This window comes from Schistocerca americana, chromosome X (genome assembly GCF_021461395.2).
Source record: "Schistocerca americana isolate TAMUIC-IGC-003095 chromosome X, iqSchAmer2.1, whole genome shotgun sequence".
In the NCBI taxonomy this organism is placed as follows: domain Eukaryota; kingdom Metazoa; phylum Arthropoda; class Insecta; order Orthoptera; family Acrididae; genus Schistocerca; species Schistocerca americana.
In genome coordinates, this window is record NC_060130.1 from 878,486,401 (window position 1) to 878,513,411 (window position 27,011).

Sequence of the window (27,011 nt, forward strand, 5' to 3'; positions counted from 1 at the left end):
TCAGTGTTGCATCCGACTGCTCAAAATGGTTCAAATGGCTCTGAGCACTATGGGACTTAACATCTGTGGTCATCAGTCCCCTACAACTTAGAACTACTTAAACCTAACTAACATAAGGGCATCACACACATCCATGCCCAAGGCAGGATTCAAACCTGCGACCGTAGCGGTCACGCGGTTCCAGATTGAAGCGCCTAGAACCGCACGGCCACACCGGCCAGCCATCCGACTCTGATCATGCCATGTGAGACTGCGAAGCAGTAGATTGGAAAAGCATAAACACCCTTTTCTATTTCAAATCAAGTTCACATTTCCTAGAATGGTTTTGAAAGGTCTTCAGTGGTTCCATCCTGCACAACTGGGCAAAAACTGAGGGCACGCTACACTCCTAACAGGTCACATCCCACTGAATGGGGCTGCAGCCCCATGAAGTCCTTAGAGAAGGGTTGAACCAGTATCGTGCACTGTCAGGAATGTCGTCCTATCGCCCATCGCACTGCAAACTGTCGTTTTTGACAGCAAAATGTGTCGTAACCAGCGCCCCAAAAGAAGGGGTGGTTTCATCGACCCCGTTTGTACCACCTCCTGAGGCGTTTTCGTGAGGATTCTGAGCGGCGGTGTGTTTGAAACGTTTTCCTCAGCCAGCCGTAAGAAATCGGCGTGATTTCAATCCTGAGCATCGCGGTTGTTACCTCCACCGCAGAGGCGTCAAAAGAAAGGGTGAAATGTGGGTATCGGGGGGTGGGGGGTGTAACGAATTTCCCATAGTGTGATACGTTCACGGTAGCGCTGGGTAGAGCTATAGTGAAATTTGGTGCCAGTGTGACATCATTAACCCACGTCATACGTCACATGAGCCTCTGAGCTCTGACCTTTATTTCGCATGTGTCGGCACCTTGCTGTTTGATGTGTCATCTAGCACGAGAGTATCGTTTCATGGCGCCACGCTTTTTCACCATGACAAATAAATGTTTTAGGCATCTTTGAGCCAAATTTTAAACTTCTGCGACGCAATGGGAGACAACTACAGGGTTTCAAAAAAAGTGATCCTTTAATTGTGTTGCGAAGTATAGGACTTGAGATTTTCAGATATTTAGAGAAAAGTTGTGGTGGTCACATCTATAGACGAATGTCGGTAACAGCAGCAAAAATAAACTTGTGTGACTGATTGTAAAATGACGTAACTTTTGCGCAAAGAACTTAACTCATTGATAATGGTACAATAGTTCTGAGTGGAATTGAAAACGAAAAAACTGTGTTTACGTCCGGTTGGCAACCAAACCGTGATTTCTAACCAATGCTTACCATTAGTCGAAATAAGTATAGTCGAAATGCTTACAAAGCGTAAATAATCTGCAAAGCATGAAATAAATCCACCAGACAATGCTAGTGTTGTGTACATAGTTCCGCATAGGCAGCGCGTACACAACTTTCCCACTAGAGTGCGCCCCGCTAAGCACAATAGCGCAGGCACAGCGCTCGTCTGTGTCCGCACTACGAGATGGCGCTGCCTTAGAGACGGACCAAATTCTGCTTCCGCTGATCTGTGTATTAATATGTAACGCAGTCAATGAGATTGGCGCTAATGTAGAACCTTTTCTCCTCGCCGATCACACTCGCGCAGTGATACATGAACGCGCGAGGTATTATAACTAGTGTACGGACCTCCGATTAGTCAGTCTGCATTAGTCTCCACCAGTGTGTACGAGTCTACATTTGTCTGTACCAGTCTATAGTCAAGTTTCAGTCTGCGCCTAATAAGATTACCATATTCCTGTACATAGCCATGAAGATAAATGTATAGACACTTTGTCAAGTATCAGAGATATGTGAGAATAAGATTAATGTACCAAGACCAAAGGAACTTTAGATTGTCAATTGTAAATAGTATCCAGAATCAAGTTAAGTAATTTTATGCTTGTTATTATTTTAATAAATGTGTATGAAAATTAATCAAGTTCTGTTTAAAGTTGGTCACCGTCAATCTGCTACTCTAAGCGTGCAAGTGGCATTTCTATCGTCTGACCTAACGGCAGAAGATAAACACGCCACGATAAGACCACGAGACATATTGCTGACACTCGCCTACTTCGTTACAGCGACAAGTCAATCTGATGGTGTGTGTACCGAAGGTCTTACAGTACGCACACCACAGCTAGTCAGCTCCTTAAAAGAGCATATGGTTTCCTGTGGAGTGCTGTAGGAGTTGCAGAACTGGAACCAGGCAGTCACGTGACCTTCCACCGCTGACGTCAATCGTAACAGTAAGGTGATTATCGCGGTATGCGTGTGCCAGCCGCTCGTCTGAAATCAGAACAGTGAGTTAGGTACTCACGGGATCTTAAGGAAGGGCAGAAATCAGCTGTCCTGTCTAGAACTGCTCATGAGAATGCCGTAAATGAAGTTACCTGGCTTGTTGATGTATCAGCACAGAATATAGTCATACAAATGTCTACAAGGAATGATGTACCGTCCACAAAGATGAGAGACAGCGTCACAGAAAGATCGCAGCTGACTGGGACCGGAGATGAATGTCACTTCACGGCTTGACAGTTGGTTTCAAACCCGACAGGAATTGCTGCAGTCACTGAATGCACGTCCTTCTCAACTACGAGGGCCATTCAGAAAGTAACCTCCGGTTGATTTAAAAAAATACACCAAGTTAAATAAAAATATTTTAATATATACATCTTACAACTACATCTTTGCACTATTTTTCTACATAGTCTCCATAGCGATTGAGGCACTTATCGTACCTCTTCACAAGCTTTGAAATTCCTTCTGCATAAAAATCACCCGCTTGTGCCTGGAGCCAGCCTGTGACCGCATCTTTGAGCTCTTCGTCGTCATCAAACCGCTGTGACCCGAGCCATTTCTTCAAATGCATGAAGAGGTGATAATCACTTGGCGCCAGGTCTGGGCTGTAAGGTGGATGGTTGATAACGTCCCACTTGAAGGACTCAAGAAGGGCCGTTGTTCTGCGAGCAGAGTGAGGACGGGCGTTATCGTGCAAAAAAACGATACCGGAAGTCAGCATACCACGGCGTTTGTTCTGTATAGCCCGTCGTAACTTTTTTATTGTTTCACAGTACACGTCTTGATTAATGGTCGTACCACGTTCCATGAATTCAAACAACAACACCCCTTTGGCATCCCAAAACACCATTGCCATCAGTTTTCTGGCAGAAAAATCTTGCGAGGCTTTTCTTGGTTTGGTAGGCGAATTTGAATGTGCCCACATCTTTGATTGTTCTTTTGTCTCAGGGCTCACGTACTTAATCCAGGTTTCGTCACCGGTCACAATTCTGTTTAACAATGGTTCTCCTTCGTCCTCATAACGTGACAGAAAGTCTAATGCAGAGGCCATTCTTTGAGTTTTGTGGTGGTCGGTAAGAATTTTGGGCACCCATCGTGCACAGAACTTACGGTAACCCAATCTTGCTGTCACTATCTCGTACAAGAGAGTCTTAGAAATCTGTGGAAAACCAGTAGACAACTCCGACATTGAGAAATGTCGATTTTCACGAACTTTTGCATCAGCTGTCTGAACGAGTTCGTCAGTCACCAATGATGGTCTACCACTCCTCTCTTCATCATGAACGTTTTCTCGTCCACTTTTAAATAAATGTACCCATTCACGGACAACTCCTTCACTCATAACTCTTGGTCCGTACACGGCACAAAGCTCACAATGAATAGCTGCTGCAGAATATCCTTTGGCTGTAAAAAACCTTATGACAGCACGCACTTCACATTTGGCGGGGTTTTCTATTGCAGCACACATTTCAAACTGCCACAAAAACTAAACTAGCGCAGGTACGACGTTCACTCGACCACGGCTTGATGCCGACTGACCTGTTGAGTGCGTGAACGCACAGATGGCGTCGCTACTCCCCCCACAACCCGCACTGTGACCAATCGGAGGTTACTTTCTGAACCGCCCTCGTAGTTTCTGAGCGACCATCGCGAATGGAACTGCACAGACTTTCAGTGGCACATAAGCATCTTCAGTGGACCAATCAACACAGAAACTGGATGGTAGCTGAGTAGGAGGTTGTGGCGAGATCCGACGAGTCGCGATTGTGCCTCTTTTCAAATGGTCAAGGTGTCAGGTTCACAGATGGCGCAATGAGGCGTTTAACCTACAATGGAAGCAGGAAGTAGTTGAGGCTCTGGTTCTGTAACGTTATGGAGGTGTTTTTCTTACCATGGCTTTGGTCGACTCATTCAGGTCACAGTGAACGTGAAACAGGGTGTTTGTTTCAACATTCTGGGTCAGAAAGTGTTGCCCTATTTTCCACATCTCCGTGAAGAGTATGTTGTGGACACTCCCATCTTTCTGCATAACAACAGCCACATTCACAGGGCTCTACCAGTACATCTAAATTTGACAAACACTCAGGTGGCGTATCGCACCTTGATTAGCCCTCTACATCACCCATTATGTAACCGTAGAGAACGTCTGCGATTGTCTTTACCAGCGCCTAAAATGTTGCATTCAACAGCCCCACCAACTGTTGTTGTAACAATGAAAAATTGTACTGAAATGCAGGAGGATCTGCAGCGAATTGATGCGTGGTGCAGGGAATGGCAATTGAATCTCAATGTAGACAAGTGTAATGTGCTGCGAATACATAGAAATATCCCTTATCATTTAGCTGCAATATAGCAGGTCAGCAACTGGAAGCAGTTAATTCCATAAATTATCTGGGAGTACGCATTAGGAGTGATTTAAAATGGAATGATCATATAAAGATGATCGTCGGTAAAGCAGATGCCAGACTGAGATTCATTGGAAGAATTCTAAGGAAATGCAATCTGAAAACAAAGGAAGTAGGTTACAAATGGTTCAAATGGCTCTGAGCACCACGGGACTTAACATCTGAGGTCATCACTCCCCTAGAACTTAGAACTACTTAAACCTAACTAACCTAAGGACATCACACACATCCATGCCCGAGGCAGGATTCGAACCTGCGACCGTAACGGTCGCGCGGTTCCAAACTGTAGCGCCTAGAACCGCTCGGCCACGTCGGCCGGCGAAGTAGGTTACAGTACACTTGTTCGCCCACTGCTGGAATACTGCTCAGCAGTGTGGGATCCGTACCAGATAGGGTTGATAGAAGAGATAGAGAAGGTCCAACGGAGAGCAGCGCGCTTCGTTACAGGATCATTTAGTCATCGCGAAAGCGTTACGGAGATGATAGATAAACTCCAGTTGAAGACTCTGCAGGAGAGACGCTCAGTAGCTCGGTACGGGCTTTTGTTGAAGTTTCGAGAACATACCTTCACCAAAGAGTCAAGCAGTATATTACTCCCTCCTACGTATATCTCGCGAAGAGACCATGAGGATAAAATCAGAGAGATTAGAGCCCACACAGAGGCATACCGACAATCCTTCTTTCCACGAACAATACGAGACTGGAGTAGAAGGGAGAACCGATAGAGGTACTCATGGTATCCTCCGCCACACACCGTCAGGTGGCTTGCGGAGTATGGATGTAGATGTAGATGTAGAACTGGTAACTACACGGGATCCATTCATCAATGAGTGGCTCCAGGCTAGAGGCGGAATTTCAAGGTATTAGCATGGTGTCTCCTAGGGACTGACCAATTGGTTGTGCGGTGTGGTTAGCAATGGTTATTGTCTCGGAATATAGGAAAAGAAGACGACAGTATAGGCAAACGCCATTCCCGCAGACTTAACAACGGTTCCCCTCATACCACCAAAGTTAAGCACTTCGGGCTTGGCTAGCACTTGGATGGATGATCATTCCGGTCTGCTGAGCGCTTTTGGCAAGCTGGGTGCACTCAGCCCTTGTGAGGCCAATTGAGGAGCTACTTGATTGAGATGTAGTGGCTCCGACCACGAAAACTGACAAAGGCCGGGAGAGCGATGTGCTGATCACGTGCCCCTCCATATCCACAAGCAATGACGCCTATTCGCAGAGGATGAAGCGGTGGTCGGTCGGTAACGTTGGGCCTTCCGAAGCCTGTTCGGATGGAGTTTAGTTTAGAAATTCCTTCACCAGGGAAGACGAATGGAATATTCCAGAATTTGAAACACGAACAGCTGCTAGCATATGTTTCTTAGAAGTACATACCTTAGGGGTTGCGAAGCAACTCAAATCGCTTGATACGGGTAAGTCTTCAGGTCCTTATTGTATACCGATTAGGTTCCTTTCAGATTACGCTGATAAAATAGCTCCCTACTTAGCAATCATATACAACCGCTCGCTCACCGATAGATCTGTACCTACAGATTGGAAAATTGCGTAGGTCGCACCAGTGTTTAAGAAGAGTAGTAGGAGTAATACATGGAACTACAGACCTATATCACTGACGTCGGTTTGCAGTAGGGTTTTGGGGTGTATATGTGTATTCTAATATTATGAATCACCTCGTAGGGAACGATCTATTGATACGTAATCGGCATAGTTTCAGAAAACATCGTTCTTGTGCAACGCAGCTAGCTCTTTATTCGCACGAAGTAATGGCCACTATCGACAGGGGATCTCAAGTTGAAACCGTATTTCTAGTTTTCTGGAAAGCTTATGACACCGTTCCTCACAAGCGACTTCTAATCAAGCTGCGGGCCTATGGGGTATCGTCTCAGTTGTGCGACTGGATTCGTGATTTCCTGTCAGGAAGGTCGCAGTTCGTAGTAATAGACGGCAGTTGACGCTAAATAACGAAAAGTGTGAGGTGATCCACATGAGTTCCAAAAGAAATCCGTTGGAATTCGATTACTCGAAAAATAGTACAATTCTCAAGGCTGTCAATTCAACTAAGTACCTGGGTGTTAAAATTACGAACGAATTCAGTTGGAAAGACCACATAGATAATATTGTGAGGAAGGCGAGCCAAAGGCTGCGTTTCATTGGCAGGACACTTAGAAGATGCAACAAGTCCACTAGACAGCTTACACTACACTCGTTCGTCCTCTGTTAGAATATTGCTGCGCGGTGTGGGATCCTTACCAGGTGGGATTGACGGAGGACATCGAAAGGGTGCAAAAAAGGGCAGCTCGTTTTGTATTATCACATAATAGGGGAGAGAGTGTGGCAGATATGATACGCGAGTTGGGATGGAAGTCATTAAAGCAAAGACGTTTTTCGTCGCGGTGAGATCTATTTACGAAATTTCAGACACCAACTTTCTCTTCCGAATGCGAAAATATTTTGTTGAGCCCAACCTACATAGGCAGGAATGATCATCAAAATAAAATAAGAGAAATCAGAGCTCGAACAGAAAGGTTTAGGTGTTCGTTTTTCCAGCGCGCTGTTCGGGAGTGGAATGGTAGAGAGATAGTATGATTGTGGTTCGATGAACCCTCTGCCAAGCACTTATATGTGAATTGCAGAGTAGTCATGTAGATGTCATGTAGATGTAGATGACAGCATACAGAAGAAATTTAAGAAGAAAAGAGGATTAGGCATAAGATTATTGGTTGTGGCCCCGAGTGGCGTACGTACCACTGTACAGTGCAGGTATGAACGCAGTCGGCAGCGATGCGGCACACGAGCTGGTTACTGAGTTCCCACGCCTCGTTCTGCGAAAGATCACGAATCGCCGCCATGACGACGTCGCACTGCTCCTCGTCTACGAGCCACGGGTCTCCATCTGCAGAGAGCGGTGGTTGGTAGCTCCAGGTGGCCGGTCTCAGGTATGAAACGGCTTGCGCCACGGTGGACGGCGGCCTGAGGTTCTCACACGTTGCGTACAGCTTATAATCACCTGTGAAACGTTGTTCAGTCACCTTGTGGTTTGTACACTGACTACTCAGACAGATCTTTCTTAATTACTTCTATATACATCATACCAGGCATTGAAACTGTAACATACGTGTAAGCGGCAATCTACAAACATAAACATGGCATGAAGCGTGCTGCATAACAACACTGGACATAGAAGTCGTATCACGCCGTTTTGGCAGACGGGTCCCCGTTCTGATTACTGCATCACGATGGATGTATTAGAGTGTGGTGTCTCCGATGAGAGCGAAGCTCGTCACGTTGCATTTGTCGTTCACGTATATGCCCAGCACCTGGCGTCATTGTATGGGGTGCTTTTTGGTACCTACACAATACATAGCGGGTAATTTGGACAGCAGCGCTACTTTTATGATTTGCCCTGTTTTCCAGATCTCCGCAACCTTATCTTTCAACAAAATAATTCAAGACTACATGTTGCCAATGCTGTTCCTACCTACCTCGATACAGAAGATTTCGATTGTTGCCCTGAACCTTCTATTGATCTTTCACCTCGGGTACCCATGCGCAGAGGGGCAAGGGACCGCGGTTCGAGGCGCCACCTCCCCCCCCCCCCCACGTGCTCTGAGGAAAAAGAAATAACGTGTTATTCCTTTTTTATAGAACGTGAGTGCCATGGCCTAGTATTTGTCACAGGATAAAGTTTTTAACAGGATCGAAACGTACGTTTTATGGATAACTAAAAGTCGCCATCAGTCTTCCAAAATATTAAAAATACTCCACATCGACTGGTCTAGTCTTCCCTTCCCCCACATACAAACTGTCCTGTAGACACCCTTGTGTCTGACCCACTGAAAACATTTGGTCTGGGGTTGCCAAGAAACTAGCATCCGCTGAAATCTGGTACAAAGATGAAGCAGCACGGAATCTGTCATCCGAGGGCATTTAGAGTCATGCCCAGCCGGACTCTAGGCATTATTGATGGCACCCTTGACAGCAGCATGTACTAAATTATGCATCCTGTATATCCTCCAACCAGCTACAACTGTAATCATGTATTCTGTCTTCTTCTTCTTCTTCTTCTTCTTCTTCTTCTTCTTCTGCTTTTACGGCCTCATTGGACCACTTCAGTCAATCATTTCTGGTCCCCTTCTTTGGTATTTTCCCCTTCCGAGTGGCCCAGTATCTCTTCATTCGTTCCGATGCTTTTCGTCGTTCCTTATCTGTAAATACCCTTTTCATTGTATGTCGTTTGTCAATTTTTGGCTTAAATCTTATTTCTGTGTCCCTCAACTTCTTTAAATTTGGCGTTTTGTTCTGCAAATCATCCAGAGTTATTTCCAGTTCTTCCATATCCTCTCTTATTTCCTTAAGCCATCCTCCTTGTTGTTTCAAATTCCAGAGTTTCTCAATAATTTTCCTTGATAATCTGGTTTCTGGTGTCCTCAGAATGTGACCACAAAAAGAGATCCTTTTCTTTCGTATAGTATCAGTGATGGGCTCCAGTTCTCTGTATACCACTTCATTTGGAACTATCCGCCATTGCCCAGCTTTTTGATATTTCTTATTTATGCATGTTCTAGCAATTCTTCTCTCTACTTTTAAAATTTTGTCAATTCTGTTTTTCTGGGTGACTTTAAAAAGAGTTTCACTTCCGTATGTAACCTCTGGTTGAACCACCGTCTTGTAATATTTTAATTTTGTTTTAATTGATAGACATTTTTTATTGTACGTAGACCATGTTAGTTTTTGAGCTTTTATCATTTTATTAGTTCTTGCTCGCCATGCAGGTTTCTGGTCCAATTTATGTGTTATTCTGTCTATCATAGTGTATACGCACCTTATTTTATTTGTTGTTCTTTTTGCTGTCACAATTACAATGGCCAGAATTGTACTTGTAAAAGCTGGCGCTGATAAGTCATTTGCTATTCTGTAATATATTGATTATTCCTTGCTACTGTAGTGTTATCTTGATGCTGTGAGAAAGGAGAACAGGCGCTCCAAGACGCGGAAGCAGAGACGATGCTGAGGGCAGACGAAACTAGGAGAGATATTGTTACATGAAGTAAACCGTAAGGGGAGAGCCTTGCGAAAATGCAGACGCCCCCAGACACGGTCCCATGGCGCTAGTTACTCTTCAAGGAATTAACATGTAACTTCATATGTCGTCTAGACGCTGTGGTAGGTTGCCACCGTAGAACTTTGTAACCAACAGGCACGTATTAGCATATAAAACCAGCTTGATACCAGCCCTGAGAACAGCAACGCCAGTGGGCTCACAAGGGTTAGAAAGAGTGCGACAACGCCAAAAAACTGTTGACGTAGCAGTCCCTACTCCGGGGAGCCCGAGGGGCGGGGCTAAATGACGTATACCAATAATGTTGCAAGCCTTATTTGGCAGAGCAGTTACGCTTAGCTTTCAGCTGAACAATGTTGATACCAAATACTGACTTAGTTAGTGCAACTGCATTAACATCCCCGTCTTAGCAGTAAAGGGGACCTAACTAAACCGTGATTGGCAGGCGCCTGCAAGAGACCTGCGGGATTGGCTGGGTATCTTCAAGTGGAAAAAATAGCGCCCACACTCGACTCTTTAAAACCCCTAGTTTCAGCATTTTGCCGGAGTTCACAGTCAGACGATCTGGGCGCCGAATCCGCGTCTGTCGACTCCAGCCTCGGTCCAGCTCCGCGTAAGTCTGCTCTTTCACTTGGAGTGCCTCAGTGAACAGTGTCGCATTCAGTATGTTTTGTTTTGCAACTAAGTTATTGCCTTAAGATGCTGCTAGTGTTTGCTACTGTGGTTAGCATCCACTCCTGGGACTTCTGCACTGGCTTGTGTTGTAACAGTGTTAGTCATGTTTTTTCTAACCCTAGAACTAGCCTCCAGTGTATTAGTTAGTCGTGGCTGGAATAAACAGTTATTTCAAAACCCTGTTTGTCCAAGAGTCTCTGCAACGAGTTCCCTACCAAGTCTCACCACCTGCATTTCTAGTAAATGCCTGTACCAGTATTGGCTCAGATAAAAGAAAACAATTAAATGCCTTCACTGTGAATTGTCCTGCCTTCTGCTCTGTACCGCTCGGGAGCGCAGACAGACCAGCAGCCACTTTTCTCCCTCTCCCACCTATGTCAGGACACGACAATTCCTAGTTAAAATGGATGTAGATTAATTCTGACATTTTGGAATTACGTCGTATTCTTTACATTATATGTGATAGTAATCGCATAACAGAGCAGGTCTGAAGTGAACATGTCGCAAGAAAATATAGAATTCACAGTGAAAGGGAGTCGTTCTGTGATTTAGTATCTTTCTTCAAAAAGGGAACATAAGCAAATAAATTTATGATCGTATGCCTGTTACATTGGGTGATAACTGCCCTTCCTACTCCACTATCAAGAACTGGGATGCTACGTTTCAAACAGATCGTTTCAACACTGAAGATGAAAAGCTTTTTGGAAGGCCTACTCAAGTAACAGGTCCGGAAACCGTGGATGCTGTTAATTCCATGACACTGGATGATCGGAGAATAACTGCTGGTCCGGAAACCGTGGATGCTGTTAATTCCGTGACACTGGATGATCGGAGGATAACTGCTAAAAAGATATCAAAGACCCTGGGTATATCCCAAGTATGTGTGGATCATTTTATTCATGAGATTTTGTACTTGAAAAAGATTTCAGACAAATGGGTTCCTATGAAATGTTCCACACCCACGAGAATCATCTCATTTTTGGACCTATGGAACGAAAAGTGAATCTAATCTAAAATGTCTCAATGTATACGAAAAGCGTGAACAAGTGGTTGCTTCAGTCAATTTTGATCCAATTCCGCCGGAATCCTGTGGGTTTTTTGGGCCATCTCGTCATCATGGACAAACATGGATGTACACTTATGATCTATAGACCAAAGAAGGGTTCAGAGAATGGAGACGCAGTGGTTCTCCACTTCCAAAGAAGTTCAAAACACAGAGAACACCAGACAGGTTGCTCCCATCCGACTTTTGGGATAAATTATTATTGACTACTGACAACATGACAAAACCATCACGGCAAAGTACTACGTTGAACTTCTCGACAAACTGTAGCAACAGTTGGTCTCCAAATGTCAAGGAAAGCTGAGGAAGGGGATCTTGTTTGTGCAAGACAATGCATCTCATCACAAAGCGCCCATCAAGCGACAAAAATTGGTAGATCTTCACTCTGAAATCCTCAGCCATCCACCCTATTCACCTAACTTGGCCCCTCAGACTATTATCTGTTACCAGACCTCAAGAAACGTCTCAACGGAAGACGATTTCTGAATACTGAGGAAGCTAAAAAGGCTGCGGATGAGAAGTTTGCAGCACAATCGAGTCTTTTTATTTTTTATATAGATCGGTTAAAGAAGCTGTGTCAAAGACGTCATAGATGTATTTAGATGTATTGAGCTCAATGGGGAATATTCTGAGTAAATAAGTTTTTTTTTTCAAATCCATAACAGCATTTTTTCTTTATAAAGCCACGGACTTATCAGCACCCCCTCGTACATCCATAATAGCGACCTCTGAAGCGTTTGGTAGAGTGTATTTTCCATTGTACTACGAGGTGCATTCAAGTTCTAAGGCCTCCGATTTTTTTTCTAATTAACTACTCACCCGAAATCGATGAAACTGGCGTTAGTTCTCGACGCAATCGCCCTGCAGACGTACACATTTTTCACAACGCTGACGCCATGATTCCATGGCAGCGGCGACGGCTTCTTTAGGAGTCTGTTCTGACCACTGGAAAATCGCTGAGGCAATAGCAGCACGGCTGGTGAATGTGCGGCCACGGAGAGTGTCTTTCATTGTTGGAAAAAGCCAAAAGTCACTAGGAGCCAGGTCAGGTGAGTAGGGAGCATGAGGAATCACTTCAAAGCTGTTATCACGAAGAAACTGTTGCTTAACGTTAGCTCGATGTGCGGGTGCGTTGTCTTGATGAAACAGCACACGCGCAGCCCTTCCCGGTCGTTTTTGTTGCATTGCAGGAAGGAATTTGTTCTTCAAAACATTTTCGTAGGATGCACCTGTTACCGTAGTGCCCTTTGGAACGCAATGGGTAAGGATTACGCCCTCGCTGTCCCAGAACATGGACACCATCATTTTTTCAGCACTGGCGGTTACCCGAAATTTTTTTGGTGGCGGTGAATCTGTGTGCTTCCATTGAGCTGACTGGTGCATTGTTTCTGGATTGAAAAATGGCATCCACGTCTCATCCATTGTCACAACCGACGAAAAGAAAGTCTCATTCATGCTGTCATTGCGCGTCAACATTGCTTGGCAACATGCCACACGGGCAGCCATGTGGTCGTCCGTCAGCATTCGTGGCACCCACCTGGATGACACTTTTCGCATTTTCAGGTCGTCATGCAGGATTGTGTGTACAGAACCCACATAAATGCCAACTCTGGAAGCGATCTGTTCAACAGTCATTCGGCGCTCCCCCAAAACAATTCTCTCCACTTTCTCGATCATGTCGTCAGACCGGCTTGTGCGAGCCCGAGGTTGTTTCCGTTTGTTGTCACACAATGTTCTGCCTTCATTAAACTGTCGCACCCACGAACGCACTTTCGACACATCCATAACTCCATCACCACATGTCTCCTTCAACTGTCGATGAATTTCAATTGGTTTCACACCACGCAAATTCAGAAAACGAATGATTGCACGCTTTTCAAGTAAGGAAAACGTCGCCATTTTAAGTATTTAAAACAGTTTTCATTCTCGCCACTGGCGGTAAAATTCTATCTGCCGTAGGGTGCTGCCATCTCTGGGACGTATTGACAATGAATGCGGCCTCATTTTAAAACAATGTGCATGTTTCTATCTCTTTCCAGTCCGGAGAAAAAACATCGGAGGCCTTAGAACTTGAATGCACCTCGTACATATTAGGGATTCGCATTCTTCAATTCAAGTACGTTGCACGGGAAGAATGACTTCTAAATTTACTCTGTGCGTGCAGTAATTAGGGTAATCTTGTCTTCATGGTCCCTAAGGGTACGTAGGTGGCTGCAGTTTAATCCCAAATTCCTCACTCAAGACTGGTTCGTCATACTTTGCAGGCTCTCGCGGAACAGCAGGCCACTGTGTTACGCCAGTTTTGCTTTACAATGTTCCCGTGACGCTCTTCCAAGAATGAAACAAGCCTGTAAGCATTCGTGTTGCACTCTTTATACGCTTTCGACATCCGCTATTAAGTTCCCTTCGCTATGGCTCCCATACACTTTAAGCAATATTCTGGGATGGATCGCACAACAGTTTCCTAAGAAACTCCTGTATAGCCCGATTGCATTTTCCCGCATTGCACCAATGAACGCTAGTTTATCACCTACTTCCTCTGTGACTGCGCCTATGTGATCGTCCCATTTCCTGTCACCCCAAATTTCTACACCCAAATATTTCTACGAGTAGACTGATTCCAGTTAGTGAAGAGCACAATTTGATACTTCTGAACGTTTAAAGCAAGTTAGCAACCTTTGCACCGCTTTGAAATCATATCCATATCTGGCTGGACATTTAAGCAGCTTTTATCAGATAACACTTCATTATATATAACTGCATCGCCTTAAGTTACTACAAAGTTTTCTGGTGGGTAAATGACATAACAGAGACGGTAAGTGTCACAACATAGTTCCCTGTGGTTACATCAATATCGGTCGGATGACCTTCCATTCACGCTTTGTCGTCCCTACCACAATCCGGTCACAAATTACATTGGACACACCATTTGACAGTCCGAGTACTCTATGTAGTAGGCGTTGGCGTTACAGTTAGTTAAATGCTATTAGGAAGTCAATAAAAATACCACCTCATTGCCTTGAATCGTTGTTTTTACATGTTTTGTGTGGGAAGCGCTAGTTCGGTTTCGTTTGACCAATGTTTTTCAGAATCTATGGCAGTTAGCATGGAGCAGATCATTCTGTTCGAAGTGCTTAGAAAGTTCCACATGATATGTAACAAATTTAAGACATTCTCAGACAGACAGTTTCAATACTAACTGCTGTCAATGAATCAGATCATTCGGAGCACGGGCAGTTCGAGTTGTCCACACACGAAACATGTACAACCGTTAAGCCGGAGTCTGTCGGTCCTGAAATTCACCGTTGTCCAAAATAAGCAGCGTGGAATGTACTCGGCTAGACACAGAGGATTTTTGAAGGCAAACATTCACTTATTTCTAAATGATTTGATTGGCGAGATGGAGGCTGTGAGTTAGCCAATTAGGTGTATGGAAACGACCACATAAAATTTTGCAAAACGCTGGGGGAGGGAGACACTTACGGCATTGCGCCAGACGTCAGAGCGAGGCTTCTTGAGAGACACTAGGATTATTTCTGGCCATAATTGTTACGTTTGCGAACCGTGACTATGTGCGATAATTATTTGTAATTTCTGCTACCAGTCACTTATAATTTATTTTATGTGTAATCTGACATAATACAATGCGTTTCGAATATGTGCTGTTCATCATCAGGCGTTTATACATACATACATACAGTTGAATGTTGCTTAAAAATAAATTGTCTTGCACTAAATTAATCTAGAACTTTTTTGTCCATTGTTCGTTACTGTAGTAGTTGGTGAGACATTTGGGGGGGGGGGCGAGGGGGGGGCTGTGGATGGCCGGAAATCGATGTCAGTGATGTCATCTGCTTGTTTTTCTTGCTGTTGGCTATGTATGACATCACAGCCTGTATAGGAGACAAATAGTTTTGCATCAGTTGTGTGTTGTGAAATTCGTGTGAAAGGCTTTTATATGACAGTTGATCACTTACGATTTTATGGCTTTGTAGCTTCACTTGCGTCATTGGTGTATGGCGGAGCTGTTGAGTAACATTACACTATTGTACTTTGTATTTTACCACCATGAATTGGTTGGTTGGTTGGTTGGTTTGGGTAAGGAGACCAGACAGCGTGGTCATCGGTCTCATCGGATTAGGGAAGGATGGGCAAGGAAGTCGGCCGTGCCCTTTCAGAGGAACTATCCCGGCATTTGCCTGGAGTGATTTAGGGAAATCACGGAAAACCTAAATCAGGATGGCCGGACGCGGGATTGAACCGTCGTCCTCCCGAATGCGAGTCCAGTGTCTAACCACTGCGCCACCTCGCTCGGTCAACCACCATGAATTACATCGGAAAACAGTGACGAAATTTTTAAGTAACATTTCTCTGTATCTATACAGGGTGTTACAAAAAGGTACGGCCAAACTTTCAGGAAACATTCCTCACACACAAATAAAGAAAAGATGTTATGTGGACATGTGTCCGGAAACGCTTAGTTTCCATGTTAGAGCTCATTTTAGTTTCGTCAGTATGTACTGTACTTCCTAGAGTCACCGCCAGTTGGCCCAATTGAAGGAAGGTAATGTTGACGTCGGTGCTTGTGTTGACATGCAACTCATTGCTCTACAGTACTAGCATCAAGCACATCAGTACGTAGCATCAACAGGTTAGTGTTCATCACGAACGTGGTTTTGCAGTCAGTACAATGTTTACAAATGCGGAGTTGGCAGATGCCCATTTGATGTATGGATTAGCACGGGGCAATAGCCGTGGCGCGGTACGTTTGTATCGAGACAGATTTCCAGAACGAAGGTGTTTCGACAGGAAGACGGTCGAAGCAATTGATCGGCGTCTTAGGGAGCACGGAACATTCCAGCCTATGACTCGCGACTGGGGAAGACCTAGAACGACGAGGACACCTGCAATGGACGAGGCAATTCTTCGTGCAGTTGACGATAACCCTAATGTCAGCGTCAGAGAAGTTGCTGCTGTACAAGGTAACGTTGACCACGTTACTGTATGGAGAGTGCTACGGGAGAACCAGTTGTCTCCGTACCATGTACAGCGTGTGCAGGCACTATCAGCAGCTGATTGGCCTCCACGGGTACACTTCTGCGAATGGTTCATCCAACAATGTGTCAATCCTCATTTCAGTGCAAATGTTCTCTTTACGGATGAGGCTTCATTCCAACGTGATCAAATTGTAAATTTTCGCAGTCTACATGTGTAGGGTGACGAGAATCCGCACGCAATTGTGCAATCACGTCATCAACACAGATATTCTGTGAAAGTTTGGGCAGGCATTGTTGCTGATGTCTTGATTGGGCCCCATGTTTTTCCACCTGCGCTCAATGGAGTACGTTATCATGATTTCATACCGGATACTCTACCTGTGCTGCTAGAACATGTGCCTTTACAAGTACGACACAACATGTGGTTCATGCACGATGGAGCTCCTGCACATTTCAGTCAAAGTGTTCGTACGCTTCTCAACAACAGATTCGGTGACCGATGGATTGGTAGAGGCGGACCAATTCCATGGCCTCCACGCTCTCCTGACCTCAACCCTCTTGACTTTCATTTATGGGGGCATTTAAAGCTGTTGTCTACGCAACCCCGGTACCAAATGCTCGTATTGTGGACGGCTGTGATACAATACGCCATTCTCCAGGGCTGCATCAGCGCATCAGGGATTCCATGCGACGGAGGGTGGATACATGTATCCTCGCTAACGGAGGACATTTTGAACATTTCCTGTAACAAAGTGTTTGAAGCCACGCTGGTACGTTCTGTCGCTGCGTGTTTCCATTCCATGATTAATGTGATTTGAAGAGAAGTAATAAAGTGAGCTCTAACATGGAAAGTAAGCGTTTCCGGACATGTCCACATATCATGTTTTCTTTATTTGTGTGTGAGGAATGTTTCCTGAAAGATTGGCCGTACCTTTCTGTAACACCCTGTATATGTATAAACGCATGATGATGAACAGAACATGTTCGAAACGCGTTGTATTATGTTAGATCAAACATAAAATAAATTATAAGTGACTGGTAGCAGAAATTACAAATAATGACATTAGGACTGATGTAAGGCTGCTCGGGTGCCACTTAAGACTTCCCTCCGGCCCCAGACATTCTGTCCTCTCATCTCCTGCAACTACCCATGCTTGAGTTTGCGACGTCTAGTTTGGACATCACTCGCTGTCGGTCACTATATTTCTGCAAAATTTTTGTTGATTATGAGATAAAATATCAAAACATAAATGTGGCAATCGGTCCGTCACTTATGGTCTACGAGAACGTAATATTCTTTGTTCTAAGAATAATTATTATTACTGTCATCCTGGTATGCGACGTTGTTGTTGACTTTGTAGCTTTTGTTCCGTAAGTCAGTTCTGAAGTACTGAAATATCTAAAAAGACCATTGAAGGGCTTGTGTGACAGTCCGTCAGCTACACAACAAAGATGACATGTTCAGAATCAGAGAACTGTACCTCGTTCACAAATTTGAGTATGTTAATCATGCCACACTTACTAAAGTTGGTATTAATCCGAAGGAATACCTCCAGTCTGTGGATAACTGTTGGGAATTTTAATAACTGTGGAATCGGATCCGCGTCTGTCTAATTTACATGAGTCAAAACATCACATCTTAATTTTTCATCTCTATTACTCTTTATAATCATTCTCCACTACAGCTTTAAGTTTCATTACTTCCTGTTCTTAATTATAATAGCCTTAAGAGACTATTTGGTGGCATGTCGATTGAAATGAAATAATAATCCTCAGTTTCCTATTATTGCAGTCATCAAGTCTGTTATAACAAATTTACTTCTGACTTTCTTTTCTTTGATTAGTTAGTAATCCTATATCTGTTTTATGGTGTCCATTAACTTTGAAAAGCAACATTTGTGCTTAAAGCGAAAGCAAGTCATTACGCATCTAGAACATTTACACAACATTGTGCCATTATTAAAGAACATCTCGGCATTGCCTACGAATGTTATCTTTGGCTCCGTTTACCACTATATGAATTTTACTTTTCCGGTATCATATGGAGCTAATAATTAATAACCCAATTCCAGCAAAACTAGAGCCGAATCATGGCAATATTCACCAAGTAGACCAAGAGTAACATCTAGCAATGACTGTTAGTTACGCTGCTTTTGACACTATCGTTTAATGTGATTACAATTACATCTACTATTACGAGTGATACTATATACGTCGTGTAAGTGTCTTATACCTTCACTATGATTACATCTACCAACTGAGCCACAAAGGAATAATATATCATTTACATCCATTTCATTCTTATCCCAACCAAAGATACCCATTAAATTTCAGTTACCTGGCGCTTCCAAGCTCTGTCATCATAGTTTGCATGACAATTTTTTGTCTCGAAATTACAATGACTAGAGCCATGAAACCAAAAATCCTCATTAATTTAATGGGCATGTCAATGTTTTCTTCTTTTAATTACTGTGATTCACCTCTGAGCTGTATTTTGCCTGTAATTGTATCCGTGTTTACAACGGATATCTCGTGAGGTAACTAACAAACGTTTGATGCAGAAAACAGCCAAAGTTGCGAGATTCATTTCTTTTTATTTAACTAATGATCAGTTTCGCGTATCGGAACCCCTTCTCAAATCATCCAAACAGAAAAAAATTGTGCATTTGGCGGTAGCACGCAAACCGTGTTAATGTTGTAGATATTTGTCTCTAAATCTCGTTTTTCAGCGACCATTGGTAGGACAAACATACAACACGTAACAAATCATAAATTAAATAAAAAGAACTGAATTTCGCAACTTTAGCTGTTTTCTACATAAAACTGGCTAACACGAGTTGTAGTCCTGTTATCAACCCAGCATGCTGGAAATCCAAAAGTAACAAACTTGCTGCCATTCGTTGGCTTTTACTCGTGTCAGACAGTCGTCGTGTTACAGTTTGATGCTTTGTACCTGTGTGAGAACAGAAAAAACTAACGGATTTGAGAGAAAATAAATGTGATAGCTAATTACCCAACAATGATTGGATCTTTTTAAAATTAATCCAACTGAGTTTGCCCACCGATATGGTGGTTTGGCTGCCCACGAGTCCACGCCGGAAATACAGCAGTAATGCAATTACTGACGCAGTCAGTGGCTCCTAACTAAAAAGAGCAAATCCATTCTTATCTGCCAGAAAGTTTACGGCCAGGATTTTATGGCTTATAAATGGTATTCTCCCTGCTGATTCCCTTATGAAGGGTAAAACAATAACTGGCGAATGCGACTGAAGTCGTCTTGACAAAATGCGTGAAAAAACAGGCAATGAGCCGTAGACTGCAAAATTCAGAGAAAAAAAGGAGAAATTAATGTTTCTATAAATAGAACAGACACTAAGCCCGTGAGAAGTGACCTCGGAGCCGTACAGTTCATCGGGCAAATCCGTTTCATTAAGGGAGTGAAGATCAGGTTAGCTCGGCCGCGAGCTAATCTCGTCAGCAAGCATTTAAAATTTCCTGCCTGCTCCGTGTTACTGCTGCTCCTGCTGATGTCCTTTGCTTCCGGTGACACTATTATGCACTGAACTGATGAAGGGTGGCTTCTGATAGGATTGCTGGTAGTTGTCACTATTAACTGAGAGATCATGATGTACTGTATATATTGTAATTAAGCACTGCGAACTTTGTAGTAATACACACCTGGTATTTCTAAAAAAATCATTAAAATCTTGAACATAGCTGTAAAGAGCAACTGTGATGCGACAGGCTTGGTAAGGTGGAAGGAATCAGCCAACCAGTTACGTAACACAGGTTTATTAGAACCGTTGATCTACACTCCTGGAAACTGAAATAAGAACACCGTGAATTCATTGTCCCAGGAAGGGGAAACTTTATTGGCACATTCCTGGGGTCAGATACATCACATGATCACACTGACAGAACCACAGGCACATAGACACAGGCAACAGAGCATGCACAATGTCGGCACTAGTACAGTGTATATCCACCTTTCGCAGCAATGCAGGCTGCTATTCTCCCATGGAGACGATCGTAGAGATGCTGGATGTAGTCCTGTGGAACGGCTTGCCATGCCATTTCCACCTGGCGCCTCAGCTGGACCAGCGTTCGTGCTGGACGTGCAGACCGCGTGAGACGACGCTTCATCCAGTCCCAAACATGCTCAATGGGGGACAGATCCGGAGATCTTGCTGGCCAGGGTAGTTGACTTACACCTTCTAGAGCACGTTGGGTGGCACGGGATACATGCGGACGTGCATTGTCCTGTTGGAACAGCAAGTTCCCTTTCCGGTCTAGGAATGGTAGAACGATGGGTTCGATGACGGTTTGGATGTACCGTGCACTATTCAGTGTCCCCTCGACGATCACCAGTGGTGTACGGCCAGTGTAGAAGATCGCTCCCCACACCATGATGCCGGGTGTTGGCCCTGTGTGCCTCGGTCGTATGCAGTCCTGATTGTGGCGCTCACCTGCACGGCGCCAAACACGCATACGACCATCATTGGCACCAAGGCAGAAGCGACTCTCATCGCTGAAGACGACACGTCTCCATTCGTCCCTCCATTCACGCCTGTCGCGACACCACTGGAGGCGGGCTGCACGATGTTGGGGCGTGAGCGGAAGACGGCCTAACGGTGTGCGGGACCGTAGCCCAGCTTCATGGAGACGGTTGCGAATGGTCCACGCCGACACCCCAGGAGCAACAGTGTCCCTAATTTGCTGGGAAGTGGCGGTGCGGTCCCCTACGGCACTGCGTAGGATCCTACGGTCTTGGCGTGCATCCGTGCGTCGCTGCGGTCCGGTCCCAGGTCGACGGGCACTTGCACCTTCCGCCGACCACTGGCGACAACATCGATGTACTGTGGAGACCTCACGCCCCACGTGTTGAGCAATTCGGCGGTACGTCCACCCGGCCTCCCGCATGCCCACTATACGCCCTCGCTCAAAGTCCGTCAACTGCACATACGGTTCACGTCCACGCTGTCGCGGCATGCTACCAGTGTTAAAGACTGCGATGGAGCTCCGTATGCCACGGCAAACTGGCTGACACTGACGGCGGCGGTGCACAAATGCTGCGCAGCTAGCGCCATTCGACGGCCAACACTGCGGTTCCTGGTATGTCCGCTGTGCCGTGCGTGTGATCATTGCTTGTACAGCCCTCTCGCAGTGTCCGGAGCAAGTATGGTGGGTCTGACACACCGGTGTCAATGTGTTCTTTTTTCCATTTCCAGGAGTGTATATTTCGATAATCATACAATTACCTTCTTCAGAAGGGGATTGTAATGATTGTTACATAATGTGTTGAAAAGGTGAGTTAAAAAAGTCGTATGTTTCTTGTCAAGTAAAAATAACCAATAAAATAAGTCACGGTCGTCAGTTAATAAAAGTGTAAACACCACAGATAACACTTTTCAACCCGGTTTTAAGTAAAGTTTTATCAGTGAAATTCACATTTTGTTAACTGATGACGATAACTTGTTATTTTTAATTGGTTTTGAGGTCAACTGTTACTTGATAAGAGCCACACGGCTTTATTCTAACCTACCTTTTCAACACAATATGTAGCAAGCGTTACTTTCTCCTTATGAAGAGAATAATTTTATAATTATCGAAACCTAAGCTAGGGTTTCAATAAATCTGTTTACGCGATTGACTGGCTGATGCTTTCATTTTTTCCAAAACATAATTAACTTATAAATGGAAAAATTTATTCTCCTAACCGATACGGAGATCTCGGCTGAATTTTACCTAAGGGACGACTGATTCACTCGGTGCGCTCCATAATCTACTATGTATTTGTCGTGCGACTTCGTTCCTTCTCGTGTGTTCTCCGGAGGCCCTACCCTGTCATCTGTTTAGCAAAATTTGAACTTTACCCAACTGGAATAATGTCACCATTGTGGCCAATCGGCGAGAGCCTTTCCCTGACAGTTACTACAACAAAACAAATTATTTTTATTAATATTTGTAATAATTATGACTATACGGCGCCCACTCTCCGGCAAGGTATCTTTCCACTTAGTGAGCCGCGCCTCACATTACGGACGTGTTGCGAGCACCATACTGTACGGTTCGCCATGAGAACTGCTCTTCTCCTCCGCGCATGCGAGCACACTCCCAGTACGGAACTCAATAAGCTGCTACTCGACAAAAAACAGGGCACCTGAAAATGAATGTAGCGCTTACAGACAGCTGTAACCATTTAATGCACAGCGACACATCGATAAGACCAGTAAGAACATAAAAGAAAATTACGTACTTAATAGGAGTTCTATATGACTCCGCAAGGACAACATATTAGCGATAATCTATTTCAGCCCGGCTGATACTTCTTCCTTTGCACAAACACCCCGTTCCTTCAAACTGCCGATACTGTCCGAGAATGGCCGTGCGGGATTAGCCGAGCGGTCTCAGGCGCTGCAGTCATGGACTGTGCGGCTGGTCGCGGCGGAGGTTCGAGTCCTCCCTCGGGCATGGGTGTGTGTGTTTGTCCTTAGGATAATTTAGGTTAAGTAGTGTGTAAGCTTAGGGTGGTGGTGGTGGTGGTTAGTGTTTAACATCCCGTCGACAACGAGGTCATTAGAGACGGAGCGCAAGCTCGGGTTAGGGAAGGATTGGGAATAAAATCGGCCGTGCCCTTTCATAGGAACCATCCCGGCATTTGCCTGAAACGATTTAGGGAAATCACGGAAAACCTAAATCAGCATGGCCGGAGACGGGATTGAACCGTCGTCCTCCCGAATGCTAAGCTTATGGACTGATGACCTTAGCAGTTAAGTCCCATGAGATTTCACACACATTTGAACATTTTTTTTTTTTTTTGTCCGAGAATGTTGTCGGCGTTTGGAGTGCTTAATTTCGTGGCTGATTAGATTAGATTAATACTAGTTCCATGGACCATGAATATGATAGTTCGTAATGATGTGGAACGAGTCAAATTTTCCAATACATGACATAATTAAGTTAATTTAACAACATAATTAAGTTAATATAACAACTTTTTTATTTTTTGTTTTTTAATTTTTTTTTATATTTTTTTGTTTGGTCATTTTTCTTTTTTTTCTTAATTTATATCGAAAAATCCCTCTATGGAGTAGGAGGAGTTGTCATTCAGAAATTCTTTTAATTTCTTCTTAAATACTTGTTGGTTATCTGTCAGACTTTTGATACTATTTGGTAAGTGACCAAAGACTTTAGTGGCAGTATAATTCATCCCTTTCTGTGCCAAAGTTAGATTTAATCTTGAATAGTGAAGATCATCCTTTCTCCTAGTATTGTAGTTATGCACACTGCTATTACTTTTGAATTGTGTTTGGTTGTTAATAACAAATTTCATAAAAGTATATATACTGAGAAGCTACTGTGAATATCCCTAGATCCTTAAATAAATGTCTGCAGGATGATCTTGGGTGGACTCCAGCTATTATTCTGATTACACGCTTTTGTGCAATAAATACTTTATTCCTCAGTGATGAATTACCCCAAAATATGATGCCATATGCAAGCAATGAGTGAAATAGGCGTAGTAAGCTAATTTACTAAGATGTTTATCACCAAAATTTGCAATGACCCTTATTGCATAAGTAGCTGAACTCAAACGTTTCAGCAGATCATCAATGTGTTTCTTCCAATTTAATCTCTCATCAATGGACACACCTAAAAATTTTGAATATTCTACCTTAGCTATATGCTTCTGATTAAGGTCGGTATTTATTAATGGCGTCATACCATTTACTGTGCGGAACTGTATGTACTGTGTCTTATCAAAATTCAGTGAGAGTCCGTTTACAAGGAACCACTTAGTAATTTTCTGAAAGACATTATTGACAATTTCATCAGTTAATTCTTGTGTGTCAGGTGTGATTACTATACCTGTATCATCAGCAAAGAGAACTAACTTTGCCTCTTCATGAATATAGAATGGCAAGTCATTAATATATATTAAGAACAACAAAGGACCCAAGACCGACCCTTTTGGAACCCCATTCTTGATAGTTTCCCACTTTGACGAATGTGCTGATCTTTACATATTGTGAGAACTGCTTATTTCAACTTTCTGCACTCTTCCAGTTAGGTACGAATTAAACCATTTGTGCACTGTCCCACTCATGCCACAATACTTGAGCTTGCCTAGCAGAATTTCATGATTTACACAATCAAAAGCCTTTGAGAGATCACAAAAAATCCCAATGGGTGGTGTTCGGTTATTCAGATCATTCAAAATTTGATTGGTGAAAGCATATATGGCATTTTCTGTTGAAAAACCTTTCTGGAAACCAAACTGACATTTTGTTAGTACTTCATTTTTACAGATAGGTGAAGCTACTCTTGAATACATTACTTTCTCAAAATTTTTGGATAAAGCTGTTAGAAGGGAGATTGGACGGTAATTGTTGACATCAGATCTATCCCCTTTGACGATATCTTCTTTCCAGCGTGATCGCAGAATGACGATTGTTAGATTCTGACACGCAGAATGCCCTCCGCCATTTTCTCTTATGATACAGAAATTTGCCCTTACGTATCGCCGTGCATGGACCGGCTTACGATTCACGCCGCTTGGGCAACGATCAAATTTGGATTTCTCTATTACATTCCCTGTAATTCTTATCGCTGTATTGGCAAGCATTAGGTAGCTATAACCGGTTGTAATCGCTACATTCATTTTGAATTGTCCTGTATTGGAATGTCTGAATCTATGTAATTATGTAAAAAATACAGGGTGATTCAAAGAGAATACCACAACTTTAGGAATTTAAAACTCTGCAACGACAAAAGGCAGAGCTAAGCACTATCTGTCGTCGAATTAAGGGAGCTATAAAGTTTCATTTAGTTGTACATTTGTTCGCCATTTCAGCCAATAAAGTTTTTGGTCCCTTTTTCTTCGAAGGTGCTACTGTAACTGGACTACAGTATCTGGAGATGTTAAAGAATTGGCTGTTCCCTCAGCTCGAACAAGAAGCACAACAATTCATATTTCGGCAGGATGGAGTGCCACCACATTGGCACTTATCTGTCCGTAACTACCTGAACGTCAACTACCCGAGGCGATGGATCGGCCGCCAGGCAGCCCGTGACAGAGCACTTCATCACTGGCCTCCAAGAAGCCCTGATCTTACCCCCTGCGATTTTTTCTTATGGGGGTATGTTAAGGATATGGTGTTTCGGCCACCTCTCCCAGCCACCATTGATGATTTGAAACGAGAAATAACAGCAGCCATCCAAACTGTTACGCCTCATATGCTACAGAGAGTGTGGAACGAGTTGGAGTATCGGGTTGATATTGCTCGTGTGTCTGGAGGGGGCCATATTGAACATCTCTGAACTTGTTTTTGAGTAAAAAAAAACTTTTTAAATACTCTTTGTAATGATGTATAACAGAAGGTTATATTATGTTTCTTTCATTAAATACACATTTTTAAAGTTGTGGTATTCTTTTTGAATCACCCTGTATAATTGTAGAAATACATAGAGCCCGACTGTGACAAGATGCATCGCAACCCCCCTCCCACCCCCCCTCCCCCTGACCATGTTTTTATAATGTGGAAACTATCGATCACATCAGGTAACCTTAGACTTCAACCGTTTCTCACACACCCTGGAAATGTTATGAACTCAATGAAAGCGTTACGGACAGCTGTTGGGTAACTTGCAGACTCTGCAAATCATACTCATGATATCTTCTCAGTGGGAAATCCATTGACCTAAAAGTTGAAAATGAAGTGCAGTTGCCGCCCCTCCCCGCCCCCTCCCCATCCCCAATAAACATAGTCCTTCACTGCTAGGTTGAGATTGTTTTATCTTGTTTCACCAACAGAATGTGCAAGCCAAGTCACGTCTGAGCAGTTCATAACTGTACGTTGGATAACGTCGTGTGAATTGATACTATACGAAAATGTACTCACTTCTTTGTGTACAGTAGTCCCACCGTATCAATTTTTCACCGAAAGTGAGTCCTTTTAGGCCTTTGACGTTTGCAAGGCGGTTGCAGACACAGTCGAGCAACGTGGTGCCATTGGCTGCCAGCAGAACCAGCAACGATGCAGTTACGTTCACTGGGTGCATTGTCAGCAGACTGAGATGGAAACGCAGTGCGTACCGCAGAGACATGGGCTCAATATAACGATATGCGTGGCGGAAGTCCTTCCGCAGGATGATTAAACCACAGAAAGAATTACGTCTCTCGTCCGTATCACAGCCACGTTCCTTTTTGCTGCGAGAGTGACCAGCTGCTAACACACAGTCGTCACAAAAAAAACTATTCGTTCGATTTCTCCGCACGTCTGCCACATGTTTTCAGGACGACAGCGAGTTCCACTAATAGCTTTCTAGGGGGTGTCCAGAAGTGATGTTTTATTATTCCGCCACAAAAATCGCCGGGCCTGTCCTTTTTTAGTACTGACTTGCAAACTGAGAGAGATAGTACATAACTGCACTTCTAGTAAAAATAAATTTGTTGAGCACAATCCACATCTATAAGACTACTCTGC

The 27,011-nt window shown here is 43.8% G+C and overlaps 1 protein-coding gene across 1 annotated transcript in view; it reads right to left on the minus strand.

Moving 5' to 3' along the window:
• The window catches only part of LOC124556806, a 204,275-nt gene extending 177,686 nt beyond the window's left edge, over positions 1 to 26,589 (minus strand). The window contains exons 1-2 of the mRNA XM_047130825.1: positions 26,427 to 26,589; positions 7,476 to 7,737 (exon numbers count right to left, since the gene is read on the minus strand). Coding sequence (XP_046986781.1) covers positions 7,476 to 7,737; positions 26,427 to 26,586 — 422 coding nt within the window. The 5' untranslated portion in view covers positions 26,587 to 26,589. The remainder of the gene's footprint in view (positions 1 to 7,475; positions 7,738 to 26,426) is intronic.
• Positions 26,590 to 27,011: the final 422 nt, after the last annotated feature.